This window comes from Coloeus monedula (assembly GCF_965178545.1).
Source record: "Coloeus monedula genome assembly, chromosome: 19".
NCBI classification, from domain to species: Eukaryota; Metazoa; Chordata; class Aves; order Passeriformes; family Corvidae; genus Coloeus; species Coloeus monedula.
Window position 1 is genome coordinate 7,763,928 of NC_138799.1, and position 20,396 is coordinate 7,784,323.

Here is a 20,396-nt window from a genome sequence, read left to right on the forward strand (position 1 = left end):
GACTGTTCTTTGGAGCAGCATTATCATCTCCAGTGAAATGAAGCACTGAGCCTCTCCTGCCAGGAGGGAAGGAGTTACATTAAAAGTAAAGAGTAGGAATAACAAAGGAAAGAAACAATAGAAAGAAAGAACAAAAGAAACAGACAAAAAACCAAACAGATATGAATCAGTAAATAATGACTACAGAGAAGCCTGTGAGTTTGCACATTGGGAATTCAAGAGTTATAATCCTAATATTTGCTGCTCAAAAGCCTCTTATAGGCTTATTCATTATTAAGTATTAATCTATTAATGAAGCATTTAAACTCTGTTCTATTCCAGCCTCTGCTACAGATGCAACCTGAGTGGTACTGAACAGGTCACTTAAATCCTTCTGTGTCTCAATTCACTACTTGTTATGCAAATTGAAATTACACTTTCTCCAGCAGAACATTTCTACCTTTATTGTAAAGCTTTGAAGCTGGGTTTCACAACAACATGAAATCTCTAGATGGCAGGCAGACACGTTCATTAAAATAGTTACTTTTGTGGGAAAATACATTTTCAAAAAGCTGTGTGCATTGTTGTTACCGAAAAAGTATATCCAGGCCTCACTTCTTCTACCTTTTGTTGAGGTCACCAAAGCTTCCCAGAAAATCTGTGGTACACTCATGGCATTACTGAAGATCCTAATTGCTGGGCACTGTGTTGGCCACATGTCATCCCACAGGTCGTGTCAGCACAATAACCTGGTTTGCAGCAGCTGCGAGAGCCACATGCTGTGGGGCCATTATTTACAACGTGCATGTGAGGTTTGTTTCACACCTTTTGGCAGAGCATGCTGTGCAGGAGAGCAGCCTTCCTGGGCAACCACCTGTCTGGACTGATTTCCCCAAAGTGTCCCAAAATATATCAATGCCAGCCTGCTGCACATTTATTGGAGGACCACCTGTGTTAAGCAGCAGCTGCTTGTCAGTCCTTTAAGCTGTCACTAGAGAAAGTTTTAATTATATCTGCTGCATATTCCCCTGGTGCGGTTGGCTCAGCTCAGGTAGCACATATTCCTTTGGTTAGCTCAGGTCCATCCACCCTGTGCAGATCCCCTTAACAGATACTGCACTGGGAGATACCCAACATTCCCAGTGCATTGTGGTTTTCTTTGCTACCAGAGATACAAAATGCAGAGCTTGAAAAACAGACACAGCAAATGTGCCCATGTGGTGTATTTCTCTGATGAAGTTTTGCCAAATTTATTGCTCTAAATGTCTGTTCTGTTTGCTTGGTCCCTGAAGACCACAGGGATTGTCATCCAACTGCCAACCTCTAATGGTGTGTGGCCTAATGGGATCCGCCAGTGGAAGGATCTCAGTAAAGTTTATATGGTTGAATACTTTTTATTGAGGCAGTTAATAGACTGACTCCACAGGAATTTAGGACAGGATGGAAAAGATCAGTGATAACGCAGCTGCTCAGGGACTAGATCAGTAGATTCAGAGACAACAGGGACTGCAACTTTGCCTGTTGTCACCCTAGACAACTAAAGCAAACAAAGCACAAGTGATGGGGTAACAAGCTAAGCAGACACAAAACTTTTTTTAGGGTATGAATCGATCCCATATTGCTATTAGTAGGTCCCCCATTCCCTGTGCTGGAATGTCATTCACAACATAGTGACAGTAAAGAACTCTTTGTTTTCGTCTGGGCACATTCACATGCTGCAATGATGACTATTAGATGGCTAAGGACAACTGCCAGGATATGCCCCAGCTGGAGACACAGGGATTAGCACAAAATGTACACTCAAGACACCCAGAGTTAGACAGAGAAGGAGACAAACCCCAAAAGGCAGAACAGTTAAAAAAGGCAGAGGAGAGGTGCTATGTAGACACCAACAATCTGAACTGGAAGGGGATGTACAAAGCTAAAACAGACAAGTTATGCTACCCAAACCCAGTCACTGTGCTGAATACTAAGATTTTATAAACATTTTTATAATATTAAAGTTGATAAGTAAATATTGCCTGCTAAGTACAGATAATTAATTTCAGAATAATCTGTCAGTTTACATCATTAAGTTAATGTACAGCACTTCCCTAAAGATACAATGTGCTTCATTGTGAATTCAAGTTTTCATTTTAAACTACCCTTCTCCCTATCCAGCTTACTGTAGATGTCTTGAAAAATCACAAAGTAATGAGCATATTTTAAATGTTAGGCATTTTTCTTTAAGACATCTGGGAATCTCTTCAGTGATCCAGTCACTGGATTGAGTGTGTTTGCACCTATAAGCAGATGCCTTACTGTGTGAGGAAAGGGATTTTAACCAAAATATGTATTTTATGTGGAGTCTTGTAAAATTACTTTTCTTTAATCCTCACATATTTTCCTGGAGAGCTTTTCCCCGGTAGTTTTGTTAGTTTCTGGCTGTTTTGTCTAGCACATTCTTGGTATTTGAAGTAAAAGGGTCCGTGTCTCTTCAGATCCTGTGCTTCTTCACAAACACACTCCACAGTTTAGCTCCAGAACTATTTGCATACAGCACAAACATGAGGGTCTCTTGCTTTTGTTGCTGAAAACAGTCTGAATAATTTTAAAACGGGGAACAGAGAATGGAGATTATAGTTAATGAACATAGCAAAAAAACATTTAAAGTATCTGTTACGAATGATTCAGGGAAAGAAGAAGAATTTTATATCTCTGACATTTAGTTCTGGGAAGGTTCAGATAAGCACCCAGCTCTTAAGTAAGTCCAAATCAAAGGAATCACCAGCAGACCAACAATGAGTGCTTTCAAAAATTGCATCCTTCATCTCTACATGACTGGGCAAAACTAGGAAGTTTGGCCCAAATAAGTGAATTTCTTTGCAGTAAATAAGTCTTTTACAAAGGCATTAGGTCATAATAGTCTTTCTGATGTTCTCCATTAAACATTGGACTAAACACTACTGGACCAAATGCATCAGAGGATCCACAGGTCAATCCACAAACACAACCTAAGGAAAAACTTCTCCTTTAGCCACGAAATGATATGACTGTAAGGCAAGGGTTTGAGAAACACAATGTGTCTCAATTTTAGTGAAGTCAGTAGGACTGATGTCAATGAGCACCAAGTTACATATCAAACAACACTCTCCTGATATGTGATAAATAACTTTCATTTTATATTTGTTTTCTAGAATTTGCTGGGAACTCACAATTTAGGCAGAGTTTTTTATGAGCCAATCAAGGATCGACATGGCAATATGGTGATAGTTACTGTAAGAGAAGTGGAGAGTCTGTACTCATTTTTTAATGGCAAATGGATGCAGGTATCCAAACTACAGAGCCAGAGGAAATCCCTTTCAACTCCAGAGGAGCCAACTGCATTAGACATCTTGCTTATAACAATCCAGGTAGTGCTTTGCTTCTCTTACTGTGTGTTATTTGCTTTTGTAAAGCCTGTGCCAGAGTCCTGATTTTTGGAAGGGTCTCGTAGAATTTTAGGCCTTAGTCCAGTGCCCAATAAAATTAATGGCAAGGCTCTCATTGAGAGTAAAGACTTATATTACTTCCAGTGGGTCTGGGATCACATCCTTAATATGCAAAATATCCATGAGATTCTAAAGAAATTACTTCAAAGTCCTAGCAGAGAATAGTTGTTTCTATCAATTTCGGGAAACCAGGCTATGGAATTCTGTAGCAAGGGATATAAAAAGCTTTAAAATTCTCTGGGATGTTCTTAAGCACCTCTACAGACACTTAAAATTTCTACACTCCGTAAGATTTTTCCATCCAACCCTGAAAACTAAATCTAGGTTTTAAACTTTACTGTTCTACTTAATAAACTTGTTCTGGGGGATTCAGGGTTCCTTGGAGCCTGGTATAGTCACTAAAGAATTCTTTACTGATCATAACCCTCCTTTAATTTCTACATCACATGCTCCTAGACCTGCAATTAGAAAAATGCCAAGGTAAGGATTGATCTCAGAAGCTGCTTGGCACACTCAGCTCAGCTACCATCACTGAGAGACGTGGGGGTTCAGCCCTTCAAGAATTATCTCTGAACTCATATTAAACAGAGACAGTTCATGTTAAGATTAATACATATTTTCTGTAGACAACAGCAGCCAATCTCCCTAAAACTCTTGCACAGTTACCCAAAACACAAGATAAGTCATTGTCTTAGTCCCTTCTTTAGCACCGTCCATGAGATGATGGCTGCTGTGGTTAATTTTTGAATTAGAGGCACTTTCTTCGGCAGACACTCTGCTTTTCATACCAGGAAGTGACAGGCAATCAAAACATATGTTACCAGGTTTTAGGAATGTTAAAAAATTTCCAAAAGACAATAAAACTTACCTGATCTATGCTAGATTTAATGTATTATAGTGTGTTAAAGGTGCAGAAAATTGTCAATCTGGGCAAAAGTTTTATACTAGAAAAAGCAAAATACAGGCCTGATCAGATTTCCACAGAGATCCTAGTGGAAAAAATGTTCCCCTAATGGTTTACACATTCCTATCTAATGCCCACCCTTTCTTCTATTACTTGTTTAATCACTGAGTGGGTATTTTGTTCATGAAGTGCTTGTGAAAATGAGGGTCTAATTGCACTGGTCAGAGCCAAGCATAGCACTGGCAGATAATTTGATGGTTCCAAGAGTAAAGGCATAGGGCCAGGTGTCTTAATCCTCACCCACTGCAGAAGCACACATTTCTCAGGATGGATGGCAGCAGACACCATTTTTCAGGTAGTTTTGGAGGACTGCTATACATAGCTCTAAAAATGTCTCCCAGTCTCAGGAAATTCACCATCAATACTAATTTCTTCTAAGCTCTATTTGTTGATAAAGATATTTGTTCAGAAAACGCTGCCACTAATTCAATTTTGCAAACTACCAAACCCGGTGCTGACAGAGATCTTCCTGTTGACAGCAGGTGATACAGAGCAGGTTTTGGAGAGATGTAGGCTAGGATTTCCTTGGGGACAGTCCTGGCTCCTGCAGCCCCTCTCTCCCAGCTCTTCCCCAGTGCTGCTCTGCTCCCTCTGTGTAGCCACGAACCAAACCTGAACCAGGGAACTGTTCAGCTGAAAAACAACTGCTCCTTTTCCCAAGTTGTTTTTCAGAGGAATCTGTTCCCTGACCCAGCTCACCACTGAAATGATCAGACAGGAGGCAGAGGTGGGGGTTATTTAAGCCAGTTTAAACACCACAGTTGCAGAAGATTGAAACCTCAGGTTGTCAGAGCCAATTCCTGCATGACATGGAGACCTTAGAGATCCTGTGTATGGCTTTAAGTGAGAAGTTGTCCAAGTGCACCCAAACTACCAGCGATTATTCATACACTTAAGCATGTGCTTAAATGCTCTTTGAATTTAAATTTTTGAATTTGAGGGCTGTAAAAAATTTTGTTGCTTTTTTCTCCCAAACTCTTTTGCTTGTGTGGAAAAAATATGAGATTTTTATGTAGGACCGTTTCCCTTAAAACAGGACATACTTTCCTATCACAAACGAAGTCAGCAGCGCCTCCCTCCCGGCTTGTATCTGGGTTACCTAAAACTCTGCAGTTCTGTGGATCAGATCAAAGTGCTTGTGTTGCAGAAGCTGCCCAATGTCCTGTGTCACGTCAAAATCCGAGACAACAGCAACGTCTCCGAGTAAGTGAATATATAGATATGGTTACACACACACAGAGCAAGAGAGAGAACAGTTAAGTTTGAAACAATTGATCAAGCGTTAATGTCAAGGCAATTCTGCTGTTGCAAAACTGTAGGTGGCAGCAAGGTTTGGCCCTGGTGTGTGGCAGAAGCGTTTGGCTCCAGTGTGTGCCATCCCAGAGATCTGTGCTGAGCTAAACAGGTGCACCTGAGTTTTCCCAACAGTCTGAAGGCCTATCCAGAACACGTGGATAGGGGCCCATTGGTTTCTAAGGATGGTATTCCATGATTATTCCAGCTCTGCACAGGGGTAATGACCTGTTCAGAAGATCATAGCCTGCAGCCCTAACACAGCCTTCAGTGGATTCAGTGCCACACTTTCCGTGGATTTTCGCTGACTATGGGTTGTTGGTGTGGGGGATTTTTCTGTTTATTCTCTTGTGTGATATCTTTGATTTGTCACCCTAAACCATAACAAACACATAGCAATTGGAAACCATATTTATAAATGCAACCAGACAGCAAACTCCTGTGCTCTGGGAAAGCCATTTTCCCCTTGTCCACTGCTTCCCTTATCCATTGGCAAGGGCACTCTTTGTACTGCCTGGTCCTTGCCTAGTGGGCAACACATTTTATTGACCTTTTTCTGGAGCTTTTTAATCCCATATCATTTCATCAACCAGCTGAGAATTTTGCATGAGGAAAAAGGAACTGGATATCTACATAGATAACAAGGATAACCAGAATGTAGTAGTGAATACTAACAATAATGTTGGAAGGAATATAAAGCCTAAGGTTTCAGAGTTTATAGCAATCCCTGACTCTTGAAGTTTAAGATCAGATCTTTATTTAGGAACAGATTATACCACAACTATTACTTGTCTTGTAGTGAGGTTTCCTGTACATTCTTTTTTTTAATGTTTGATGCTGGCTGCTGTTCAAGACTGAGTACTGGGCAGGGTGAATTAGGGATTGGATCCAGAACTCTGATTCCCATGTTTATCAGGTCTCAAATAGAGATGTGTGGAGGAAAGCAGGAATTTCTTTGGCTGCAGTGAGTAGAAGATAGTCCTTCACAGAGATCAAACTTCCTGCTAATTGTAGCAATTTCTAATGCATGTTTTTTAAAATACTGTGGTAGATAGGGAATGAAGAATGTGAAAGAGAAAATCTGAAGTGAAAAGCCTTACTGAAATATTTCAAAGGTAGTTGGACTTCCAGAGGAATGTTCAGCCTGATGTGCACATGCTAGAAAAAGAAAACTTTTCAAAGTTAGAGTTCAATCAAGATTGCACAAGTTTAGATTGTTTTGGTATATGAGGATTAAACGATCAACAGATCCCAAATGCACATACACCAAATTCCTGCTTGGGCACTGAACTGTTATTATATATCTAATTTTAACTTGACTCAACATACAGAGATGAGTGGGAATGGATCCAAACACTTTCTGGCTCAGGATCTGTGGAAAGTATGGATCAGACTTCAGACTGCCCTACTCAATTGTTCTTGTATGAGCTCCAGACAGCAGTGAAAGCTCTCCTCAAACAGATCAATCTACCTCTGCATCAGGTATTTGCCTTTGTGGGATTTCTCACCTTTTTAAAACCCCATTCTTAAGAACACAACGAAAAGCTACAAACCGTGTCACTCATAAGTAGGGATTTGATGTCCAGGTTGCAAGAAAAACAGAGCAGAGAAGTTTTGTATTCCATTATTCTAAGGGGGAACATCTTCAGTAAAACAGTTCTTGTCCTGGACGTGAACATTCAAGGATTAGGAGACAAATTTCAACTACCTGCTTTTTTTGCATCTTTTAGCTTATTTGTGCAACTTCAGGCAGGTGCAAATAAACACTTTTGCATGAAAGCAGTAGTTTTGAGCACCTTTACCAAGCTGACAAAGAAAAAGAGGCATTTTTCCAGGCAAGCACAGCAAGTGACTGTCTTTTGGGAGGCTTTGAGTGAGGATGTAGGAAAGGCCTGGTAATGACACAGCATTTCGCTGTTCTTTTGCACACAGATGAATGTACCCCTTCTAAAACATGCAGTCCCAGACCTCCAGATTGCTGTGGGTGAGGAGAGGTGTCTGGCTTCTGGCTTTACATTTAGGTACAAGAAATGCATATGTGAATAAATAAAGTCAAGGAGAATAATCTATGATGTGAGAGATCCATGAAAAAATAAGCTAAGAAGTTTGTTTCTTGTTTACATTAATTCCATTTTATTTTGGTCTGCAAGGGTAAAGAGGTCTTAAAGTAGAAGTAAATCATCTTTATATTCACCTCAAGGTCTATTTGTGCAGCTAGAAAGATGTGGCCTTAAAATAAATTAATCTGGTTCTACATTTCTTGATTTTGAAAGGTTTAAGCTTTGCTTTTAAAAAGGAATCCATCAGTGCTGCACCTTCTAGCCTGAGAAGAGCCAAGTAAGACTCAAGTAAATCCAGAATTAAGACAGATGGTGTGCTGCCTTGTGGTCAGTTACTCTAATTCAATAGGGCTCTGTACAGGTCTCTATGTTACTGCATTTGCTTGGAGGTTATAGCTTTTGTGCAACTGTTTTTTTTCTTTTAGAGTTAAGGACTAAAATATTGAAATCACTGTGCAATATGTTCCTGAGGCTGCAGCTCAGCCAAGCATCTGAGCTCATCTGTTGTGCCTGAGAGATAGACATCAACATGACCTTACAGTTAAACACAGATGCAAATGGTCTGATGGCTCAGGACCAAACTTTTATGTTAATGAACTGAATTTTTAATTCCACAGATTTACTTATGTATTTTTATTATTTTTGTGGTGACCAGGAGCAGGGACAGTGGCACTGGGACACAGCCAGGGCAGAAGGCAGTGCTTGCTGCACACAGCAGCTCTGAGCAGCCTCAGGCCACTCCTGCCTGGGCCATTTTCTCTTGCTGTAGCACTTGTTAAACCTTTTCAGTGCTGTGTTGAGGGAGAGCTGCATATTTCTCTTAACCAACCCTAAATTGAATCTTAAAGGTTTTTAATTGAATCCATTTTCATGTTTTCACATAATTATGCAATCATAATCTTGAAAAGCACATGGCATGTGATCATTTTCTGCCTAATAAGAAACATAAATGTTGTTTTCAGGGGGGTTGTGCCTGTGTGTGTTGTTTTAATGTGGAACATTGCAGCTTTAAATCTTTATTTTATGTAGTGACATGAACCCACATTTAGCCACCACCACCCCCCGCCCCAAATATTTACGTTTTATAAAAATTCCGAGCTTGATGTTGTGCAAATTTTCTTTAATGTTTTATATCATTTGGGGTGTTGTTTATATAAGTGCCATGTTGTAATTCTCTCCTATTCCTTCCCCCGCGCGTGTCCCTGTACAGGCTAAGCACTTCCGTCTGTACACACAGGAGGTGTTGGAACTGGGTCACAATGTCTCCTTTCTTCTCCTGCTCCCCGCCTCAGACGACGTCTGCACTGCCCCAGGACAGAATAATCCTTACACCCCACACTCAGGATTTCTTAACCTCCCTCTTCAGATGTTTGAACTCGGTATAGTAGCTTGCTTCACCTAGAAATATTAACCCAGTCTCCTTATAATAAAATCACAAAGTTGTATCTGTTTTCCCCCTTGTCCCAGTGGAGAGTCAATAAATCACATGATGGCTTTGGCAACAACACTCCCTATAACGGTGTACAAGTTACAGAGGGAGCAGGGTGGTTAAAGCATATACTGTAGCCATCGTTATTGAAATGCAAAGCAGAGAGCAAGGCCCACAGTTATCCACTATATGTCTATAAGCTTCTTTGCAAGATGATGCTCTTTAAAACACAGAACCAAGAGAAATCACATACGACACAGCAAGGCTGGAGTGTGACAGGGGATGCAAAAAACATCTCTCTAAGTTGTCACAAGGATAATTGCTGGTTTTGTAGTAGGGATTTTTGCAGATCCTGATTGCAGATGGTCCTACTCAAGGTCTGATTCCTTCAAAGCTTTGTGAAAGATCTGAATAGATTTTCCCACACGACAGACATCTTGTTCCCTTTGATACCTGGAAAAATGCTGGAGACTGTTCTATTGCTATGGTGCAGCAAAAACCTGTTATGAAAAATGCCAAAGTACTGGACTTGAATCTCTTTCTTTGGGGAGCACATCTTGCGCTGTAGCAGATTCAGCTCTCTTCTTCCATTGCATTGCATTGCTGACTGGGTAAGAATTTCCCAAAACAGAGTTTTCCAGCTGTTTCACAAAAGGCATAAGATGCTTTAGCTTCAAGGTCCTCTATTTCTCATTTCTTCTTCTTTGGTCCACAGAGAAAAGAAAAGGTTCCACATAAAAGCAGCTCATAAAGACTTAATAGTTCTTTTTAGAAAGAATATTAAAGTGTGGGGGCTGCTGAGCCTTACACATCAGTCTGCTCTGTTTCCTTCTAGCCTGTAAAACTGGGGATCTTTCTTTCCTCTGCCTTGGAGAAGAGAGAAAGATATGTGCCAAAACTGATCGAGTCAGTACACCAGGAGCCACTGCAGGAAAGGTCTCTAGTGGCAACTCTGTCCCTATTGATGTCCCTCTCAGGTGTTTATGTGACACCATTACCTTCCTATCTCCTGTGTATCAGTGCCAAGTGCTGTTCAAATCACTTATGTAAGAGAGTAGATATTAATGGAGTGTCTTGCCTTGACTGTGTATCTGCAGTCACAACTCATCCATGACCTATCATCACCCAGCAACACAAATTTCATTTGGATCAGGCAGGAATACAGCACTGTATTTATGCCACATCAGCCACAGCACACTGTGGTGCCTGTGACAGCTCTGGGGGTTTCTGCTGGCCGTGGAAGGACAGATGCCAGCTGAGCTGCCATACAATTATGAGTGCAACAGCCACACAATACATGGTGTAGTCTGCCAAGGAAAAGTTACCCCTTCAAAGGAAAGCTAATGTAATTGAATGAGAAGAGTTAGCACAGTGCTTTGGGTCACATGGCTGCAGTGCCCTAAAGCCAGACTTTTATCTTCTGATGTGCCACCCTGAAGCCACCAATTGGCCTCTGAGTACTGAGCAGAGCGGAGCGAATCATTTCTCCCGGTGAGAGAGGCCTGCTGCCTTGCTATGCAAATTAATGCGTGAATCATATTAATCTCTGACGCAATTAATCTCCTCACTAGAGGTTGGGCAGACTATTTGATACTCATTAGGTGGGACACAGGCCAGGGCCAGGAGTGCCTCTCATTTCAGGGACACAGCCTGCATGGGTCTGACAAATCAATAGAGCCTGCATGGGATGGTGTGGCACTGGTAAACATGCAACAGAGCCATCTCCCAAAAGGCATTCCAGGTGCAGCCCTCTCTGTTCAGGGATGTTGCTGCAGTGGGGAAGCAGTTCATGGTAGAGAAAACAGTATGGAGAGCTGAATTTCACTTTTGAGTATTTTTTTAAGTAAGCAATCCTCTGGCCAAAGGCAGATGACATTTCAATATGACTTATTATATATGTATCCCTGATGTTCTATAAAGTGACTGTGATTCACATCTCAAATATTAGAAGCTTCCATTCCCCATTAACTGGTGGCTACCAACTATATAATTGCATAACCACAAAAGACTATGTTGAAGTAACATTTGTTAAAGTAACATTAAAGGGTCTGACTTAAAACCACAAAGGCTCAAAACTTCAGCACTGGAGCCGAAACCGCGGCTGTAATTCACTCAAGAGTCCACCACATATGGCATATGTACTGTAAGACCACACACTATTCACACTGGATCCCTGCAATATCTAGGCATTGCTGAAACCAGAAGGTAGAATTCATTCTTTCACTCTTTTTTGTGAGATTTCTATGTTCAGATTAGGCCTTTATTGTTAATACTAACAAAGTTTCTGTGATTGGATCTCTTAGTTCAACAAATTCTTCTCAATCATGTTGTTTGTAAGGGGTAAGTAGACATGGGACTGTTTTCTCTTCTTTTTAATATTTGCAATGAGAATAATATGTGCATTTTACACTTGGAACACCCTGAAAAATGCCATGCCCCAGTCCAGAAGAGCAGCGGCAGTAAATCCAACTGGCACTCACTGCTCTAACAAGATCATGCTGTATGTTTGCATTTACTGCAGCACCAATGAATGGGGAAGTATTTCTGAAAACTTGTTCTCCCTCAGCAAGTTTCAGTATGTCTGCACTGCCATTTGGAGAGGTAACTGCTCAGTTTTGCCTGCGCAGCAGCAGGTTCTGGAATAATGTAGCTTTAACACACCAGGTGAATTAACATTTGCAAAGTTCCATGGCACTGTAGCGTTCTGTCTCTTGTTACCTCTGGTACAGCCTGAATAGTTCTGTGCTATTCCAAAGTCAAATTACACAAAACAAGAGGTCATATCTGAACTTTCTGTGTTGCCCTTCTGCAGGAGTGTTCAGAGAATGATGTGTGGTAACACCTAAAACAGTTTTAATTGTTTCTCCCAAACTGTGATATCACTGCAAGGCTTTTCCTGCTGAGAAATTTACGTTGAAGTTCCTGATTTAAACCAGCTTAGCCCCAGAGAAAGTTATCAGCCTTCGAAATGATCCTTTCTTTCTGAAACACTCAATTAAAAAAAAAAAAAAGTTTCATTTTCCAGTCATGTTACTACTTTCTTGATCAAAGAAATGATAAGCTAGAAAAGCCTCAGAAACAGCCTTTCTGATTAAAACTATCAAGGGCAAGACAGCCTCTGGAGCTGCATACTAAGGACCTGATTATCCCTTCACTTATATAAAATTAGAAATTACTCTTTTGAAATCAGTGAAGTTAGAGAATAAATCCAGGGTAAATGAGAGGAGAACTGAAGCCTGTAACCCATCCAGAGTTAGTTACTATATTTAATAAAATTTGTGTTCTGAAAGCTAAGGATTTCATATTTCATAACCAGTATGTAAGAATTTTCCTTTGCACTTGGTCTTTTCACAGTTCATTTTTGCTGTTACAAGGAAAAATTTATAAGCCTGTATTGCCGCCTTTCTGCTGTCATAGAGCTGGACTCTCTGAAAACCCAGCAATCCCTGAGGGAAGCAATTTCAGACAGTGAAGTCGCTGCAGCCAAACAAAGACACCAGCAAGTTATAAACTACATACAGGTAATAGTCTGTTTCTGACTATTCCAAGGAGATTTTAAGGTGGCTTTCTTAAAAATTGCATGGGGCTGTAATTTGAAATCTAAATGGAGAACTATTCACAGACATCATAAAAAGAGCAGTTGTATCAAAAGTGCAATTCTGTTTTTATGAAATTCAAACCCAGAACATGCTTTCCTTAGTTGTTGCTTTTATAGAAGGATTTTTATGGGTAAAATCAAATGACAGTTATACTAGACTGTTATAAAGAAATGTGTCAGTCTGCTTGTAAAACTCCCTCCCATCTAACCTGAGGTAAGCTAGCACCATGTCTGGGCATTCATTTGTATAAGAGTTTTTCTTTGTATGAACTGGGGACATTTTTCACTGTGATAATGTGGCACTTTAAAAAATTTAAATGAAAATTCAGACTAGATTGTGGAGACAATCTCCACCAACAATATCACACTCAAGAACACAGCTCTGCATTTCATATGTCAAGCTGACCCCAAAAGCAGCTGTGAACATGGCCAGCACCATGCAGTGGCACTGCTTCAGTCCCCCAGTGCAGGAGGATCACCACTGTTACCATACTTGTCTAATTTGCTTATTCTCTGTCTTTCATCCTGATTTTCCTGTACTGTTCCCAAATCAAGACTTTACCTACTCAACTCAGGGCTCTTTGAACTACATCTCATTGTGCACCATAGCAAAGCCTGTCCTTTTGCAAACCATTTTGGTAATTGGTTATTTATAGATAAAGCTCATGACTTTTGCAGAGTATATCTATGGGTATGGTTGACCCATCTTTCTACAAGAGAGGTGCAAATTTGCGCCTCTAGATTCTTAATATTCAAGCTATCTTCTGTTGGAATAGGGGCCAAGACAACCATTTGTCCCTTTGACAAGATGCTTGACCGTCTATAGTTATGAACAAGAGGACAGTATTTCTATTTCCCTTTGTTCTGCATTCAGACCCCCTTTGCCTTGTCCAAGACTTTTTGGCAACCTGTAGCAGGGCAGAGAGGGAAGATCCATTGTACTTTCACTCTCAATCCCCTCCCATTCTCACACTCAGAAAATCTAGCTTTCTTGCAGTGTGCAGGAGAATTTGGATAAATTTTATCCTTCACATCAAACCCAAGCATTTGTATATTCATATGCAGGTACTGTATAGACAGTTCTGTGTTCCTCTTCTCCAAAGTGCTTGAGTTACATATCTATACTGGGAAGATATGGGAGAACATTTTAAACTTCAGTGTTTTGTGCTGAATTATTGTGACAGTGTATTAGGCTTGTCAGGTTTCCTCTTAAATGAAAAACATCTGTATTCCACCTATTGGCAAAAATATCTCAGCCCACCACATACCGCAATCTTCAGTGGTGACCACGAAACCGCAAGAGCATTTGTGTGATCCCAGATCTAAGACAGTGTTGAAGTCACTACACAAACCAAACATTGTAAAGAGCAAGGGAGTCTATATAAATGCAGTTCTGAAAAGGAGTCAGAGGGCAACTGAAAATAAAAAATGATTTTAAAAAAAAGGGAAGAAGAAAAAACCCCAACTAACCAAAATATAAGGTACTTGGAGTCTTTACCAGAAGGTTACAGAGAAAGGAAAGAAATCTGTACACATTGAAACTAAAACTGAAGTTAAGCTGTAATTGATATCATTTAGTGCTTCAAATGTTCCTAAATTGTGAAAGAACCACAGTTCATTACAATGTCCTGCAGAACAGCATCAGGGGGAAAACCAACAGGTTTTGCATTTTAAGAAACTGCATGCAGGATGGTTGTTGTTTGGGGTTGAGAGGGAGGATCACAGAAAAGATGTATAAAATCTCTAAAATCAAATAGGTGAGATGTTTGCTAACTGGAATTCGTTTCATGGAGCTATACAGAAGTCTTGAAATTATGCAAGATTATGAATTAATCTCTGAACTATTTGCTATTCTTATTGATATATATTCTTAGCTCAAATTAACTCAGTGGCAAGGCTTGCACTGGCATCACTGGAGTCAGGATTTCACCTTTACATAAAAATGGCCATACTAGGTCAAAACCAAGATCCAGCTATCCAGCTATACTATCTCCAACATGGCTTATCAGGAGCTCCCCCAGCAAATCTGGCATCTACAGTATCCCTTGGGAGTAAATTTCACACTTTGAATGTGCATTTTGTGAAGTATCTCCAGCTAAGAGAAGTTATCTTCGAATACCAGTCTGCAGGCTCTCTGAACCCTCTGTCACTCTCTGATCCCTCTGTCACTCCCCTATTTGACAATTGTCACTGCACAGAGTACCCCTCACTTTTGCCTCTCCATTACTGACCCAGAACTCTCACTCCATTCTTACAGAATGTAGCTTGTGCGCAAAGCAGCTTCCCTCAAACACTGCAATATTAATAGGAAGGCTCACTTGAAATTCAGAACCTCCTGTAGGAAAAGTATGAGGGAAGTTCTAGAAAAGATACTGCAGCAGGAGGGTATTTACTCACAGATACTGTCATTTGATGGTTGCAACATTTGCTCAGCCATCAAAGATCTTGAGGGGCTTGAAGATGATGTTAAAAGATGTTGAAAGTGTTCCATTATCAAAAGACTCTTCAGACCCACATTAAACAGCATCTTTCCTCTCTGCAGAGATACTTAAAGCTACATCCTGCTATTGATTTAGGCACTTGTCTCTTATTGCCATCAACAGGCATGTGTTAGAACTGCTGTTGTGTAGATTCATAGTTTTAAAATGTACGCAGACTAAAATGGTTAGGGAGAAACTGCAGTTTGGCTCATAGCTGTGCTTCTGCCCTCCATTTATGTATCAACACGTGTATGTTCTTTGTTAAAAACTAGGTCTGACCTGAGCAATTGCTTTGACTTGGGTTTGCAAAGATGCTCCAGAAGTCTCACTTTTATTCCAGTACAGTATCAAACCAACTTCCAGGTGCGCTACAAACTGATCAAGTTTTTACTCATTCAAAATACAATTTTCATTTTCTTTCTATGTCAGACTTCAGGTCTGGATTCACCCCTCCTAACACATTCTTAATTGAGGTACCTCTTAACCAAAATCAGTTCAGACCACCTCAATCTGAATGTTCTTTCAGGGGATCCTGCTGCTCTCTCTTGGCAGGGACTACAGACTTACTTGGGCTCTTGAAAAAAGTACACACTTAGGTAGAATTAATACTCAGACTTAACCATATTTTGTCCCTATTTTTTCCTCCACAGCAAATTGATGAGATCTGGAGGGACATGAGATGGATCACAGAAGCATTGCAGTATGCAAGATACAAGCAGCCAGCAGCAGGCCTGCCCATAAAGAAGCTTGTGGATCTTTCAGAAGAACACTCTCAAAAGAAAATGAGCTCCACCTCTTCACATCTAGATTGTCTTCCTTCACCTCCCCCTTCCCCTGAGCCTAGAATCCAGAGGAGAAAAGCTGTGAATGGTAAGAGAACTTTTCTTTGTTCACCAAGCACACTCTTTGAACTCACTTTTAATTATAACAGCTCTTGTATGTCTTTTTATAAAAGGAGTCAATTTTTTCCCATATCTGCCAATGTATCTTAACAATCATTTTACCAGTAATTTGCCACTCAGTATCCTGAGATCCTTCTACAATCTTTACAATCATATTTTACTTTCAGATACTCAAAATAACTGTTTATCATCAGCCAACTTTGTCACCTCGCTGTTTCAGATCACTTAATGAACAGGTTGGAAGGGACAAATGCTATCACTGGCTTCTCCATGATGTCCAGAATTCCAGTAAAATCCATCCACAGTGAAAACTGACAGCTTCATTTTTTGCCTACACCAACAATCTGATATTTTATATGGAGGAAGCTTTCTCTTCATCCCAATTACAGCTGCAGAGCCTGTGGTAAAGAACATTATCAAAAGCTCTTCAGAGCTCTGACGACAGCTGTGTATTAATTGTGCACATGTTCAGAGTTTTATTAGACTGATGAGACAGTTGCTAAGCAAAAGTTATTTATCCATTCTCATCAATCATGTATCTATTATTTCTCCCCATAGTTTTCATTAATTTGACAGAATCTAACTTAGATTTTTCCATAGTTTCCATTTGCCACCTTCTGTTTCTCTGGTATTACAGCCATTTTCTTTCCAGGCTTTGAGTGTTTCTCTGCTTTGCAGCAATTATTTCTTATGCCCCTCTTGCTTTGTTTTGATAGAGCAAATTTTAGTGCCAATAGTCCAGTTTAACAGCTGTTTTCACATACCTCTCAGGATTCCCAGTGTTTTAGACAAGCATTTTGAATTACACAAATTACACAAATAAGCACCCACCTCACTGGGATCATTACTGCTTCTCTGCATAGCCAGAAAATTAAACTGATTAAAGAAATGGATCACAGCAAATAAAGATGGAGCAAATTAAACAGCAACACCCATCTTGCTAACAGAATAAGGACTTTGGAGGAAAAAATAAACCATCCTGCTGAACTGTCTTTAAGCAACAAGTAAATGAAACAGTAGAAACAAAAGCAACAGATGCTGCATTAAACAACTGCCATGACCATTACAGTAATCATTATTTGGGTTTTTTTCAATTTGGCCATTTTATACATTTAAGGAAAATTAATAAATCTCTTCTGATTAGATTTCATGAGGTTAAAAGAAAAGAAACCAGAAAAGGCTGGTGCTTTGCTCCACTTCATTATACAGTAGTGTTCTTTCTCAGCACCCCTCCCTCAGCTATGTTTCCCCTGTATTACAGATCATGAGTGCAGAATAATCCTTAGCTCTGGCACAGTGCAAACTGCAGCCTTATCTTGTCCTGCACACCCTGGATTCGTTAGTGCTGGGCTCTATGACAATTTACATGAGCTCCAAGTGAACAGTCAGCACTGTATAAAATCTATGTTTAATTCCTGGAATCTAAGATAAACTATCCAGGGCAATGGAGCATCAATCTATTCTATCACGTATGCCACCATTTATTATATTATTGATCCTGCTGAAGCCAAAAGACAGCAGCGATTTCAGTGCCAGTGTAGGATTTGGTCCAAAAATTTGCAGTTGAATTATGTGTGTCTGTTTTGGATTTGAACACTCATAATGCACCTGATGGCCAAAAGGGCAGTTTTTTATTTCTCGATCTCCACGTTGTGCCTTGAGCCTCATACCACACTTATAATTGCACCCTGCTCACCATTACAGAGATATAAATCTAGAATAAGTCAACCAACATCTTTAATAAAAACAGAAACTGGATTAGAGATTTTTTCTCTCACAAATCTCCATGTCTATGAAATTTAGTGAAAGCAAGATAAAAGAAAACAGATCATCTCAGAACTTATTCCCAATTCAAATTCAATTTTTTTCCTGTCCTTAACATAATAAATTAATTCTTTCTGGTTTTCCCAATTCTGCCACCACCTGTCTAACACATCTGTAACTCCTCCCTGATAAATCCTCCCTGACTGCCTTTGCCGTCACCTCAGCCCAGGGCAATTCCACAGAGGAAACACACATACATTTCCAGCACTGTAAATTTAAAATTAAGACAAAAACCACATAAACGACAGTTAAGCCATTTCTCTGCTGAACTTTTCTTGTTAGTGTTAACCAGTTTTCCTTGCAGACTCCCAGCCCTGCTCAGATGAAGAAGGCTGCTCCGAGGTGTTCCTCCCAACTGACAGCGACTACGACTCCAGCGATGCATTGAGCCCAAGGGAGTTAGACCTGATTTACTCCTCGTCCCAGGACATCTCCCAGCAGGCTGGCAGTGGCCTGAGTGGCAGCGCACCCAATGTGCTCCAAGCCCATGACATGAAGCCCTGCCTGGCACTGAGAGAAGGCTTGACAGAGTGTGGTACCTTGGACACCAGTGCTGAATGTTGCACAGAGCAGATGAGCAGTCTGACAATGTCAGGGCTTACACCGAAAAGCACGGACAAGTCCTCCAGTTCCAAGCAGCCACTGGGCTTTTTAGGGAAAAAAAAGTTGGGCAAACACCAACATTACAACTACTTCAGCCGGCAGCATCGCTGGCTGCGCGTGTACAGCGAGACTCAGTCGGGCTCTCTGTCGGAAGGTGTCTACACCCAGCATCTCATGAGATCTCCAGATTTGTCTCAAGAACCTACCTCCGGTGAGCAGGTGAAGATTCCCATCGAGGGGTCTCGGAGCACTTTCGTACCTCATGCATCCAGCCTTCCAGAGGAAGGGAAAGGCAAGTATGAGGAACCAAGGCAGGATGCCCATAGGACACATGTGGAGCCTTATGAAACAACATTTGTGGATGAAGAGGGCAAGTCCTGGGCAATGAGCATGGAGTCTGTAGAAAACACGGATGTGCACAGTGCTATGCAACAGATCACAAGTCCAGATGAGCAGTTGGGTTCTGCTGTCCCAGAAGTTTTCAGCAGCACCCTTTAACCCCAGAATCCTCCACTGCTTCCCATCACTCCACATGAGATATGAGCGTTGTGATCATAAGGGCCATACTTTCAAAACCACTGGTAAAAATCCAGCTCCTGAAATGGAAACTCATGCCACTCTAAAGAATCCTAATCTTTGGACTTCATCACCAGATTTCTGGTCTCACAAAGGTATCATCTGTCATGATGTGAGAATTATTATTACTGGCATCTGCAGGTTTGCAGGTACAGTCATAACAGTCACCACATAACAATCTGCAATTGAGTAATCAGGTTTTGCAGGTCTCTTCATTTCTGTGTTTCTCTGAGCATGCAAAATTTTAAGCATGAGTGATTCTGCCTGCAAGTTAGCAGAAGCTGTAACATCCTTGGTGTCCTTATGTTAGGACTGTGTCCTAAACTTCTATTAACTTGTTTTTCACCATCTCCTGCAATTTTTTCTACTTTTCAGCTTTTCTTGAATGGATTTAGGTTGGATATAGCTGAAACACTAACTGGTCTAGTAACACAGATAACCCAGAGTTTCTAGCCACTTAAAGAAGTGAAAATTCTTTCAGTATCTAGAAAATGCAGTCAACACCATCTCTGAATGCTGTCAGAGCCTGACACAATTATCACAATTGGGTTTTTTTCAGGAGGTTAGATTTCAAATTATTTAAGTAGCAAGTTATTTTAAAAGCTTAGGAGATTAACCTTTGATGTAAAGAGCAGGCAGAATGAGGCCAGGTTCTAGTGGAATAATATGCAGGGTCTATGTGAGATTGAAGCAAAGTTTTTCTTTTCTTCTCCCCGCCACACACGAGCACATTTTGTTGTGTGTTGGCATCACTCTCACACACCTATTGGAAAGAAACACCCCTTTTTTTGTTCCTGAATATTCACCATAAATTCCAGGGGTATTTGATCACCATGTCTGAAGCTGGTATATTCTGGCAATTCAGATTAGGGAAGTTTGGGGTGCAGTTTGAATCTAAGATTTTTTTCTTTGGGCCCCAAATAAATACTAATATGATAAGGAGGTTGGCATCTTGCTGTATTGTGTAAAGGCAAATCACAGTGAGTCAGGATTTTGTCCTTTGCAGCCACAATAAGCCTTGGAGCACTACAGAAGATCATCTCAAAAATGAAATCTATATTAATAAGAACCATAACACTGGAGTCACTAAGAAATGAACTAATGTGTAGAGAAACCCCAGCTGTTGCACAAGCTTTAATTTTCTTAAACAGTTCTTGAAGTTTAATTTTATAGGCCACATTCCTGCTGGTTAAATTCCCTCACTCCGTGTTTGTGTAG

General features: G+C 40.5%; 1 protein-coding gene across 1 annotated transcript in view; it reads left to right on the forward strand.

Moving 5' to 3' along the window:
- Window positions 1–19,100, forward strand: part of ANKFN1 (ankyrin repeat and fibronectin type III domain containing 1) — a gene marked incomplete at both ends in the record, with an annotated part of 58,819 nt that extends 39,719 nt beyond the window's left edge. Inside the window, 7 exons of the mRNA XM_082293967.1 lie at window positions 3,156–3,371; window positions 5,450–5,616; window positions 7,038–7,188; window positions 8,977–9,145; window positions 12,550–12,716; window positions 15,924–16,143; window positions 18,304–19,100. Of these exons, the coding sequence (XP_082150093.1) occupies window positions 3,156–3,371; window positions 5,450–5,616; window positions 7,038–7,188; window positions 8,977–9,145; window positions 12,550–12,716; window positions 15,924–16,143; window positions 18,304–19,100 (1,887 nt within the window). The remainder of the gene's footprint in view (window positions 1–3,155; window positions 3,372–5,449; window positions 5,617–7,037; window positions 7,189–8,976; window positions 9,146–12,549; window positions 12,717–15,923; window positions 16,144–18,303) is intronic.
- Window positions 19,101–20,396: the final 1,296 nt, after the last annotated feature.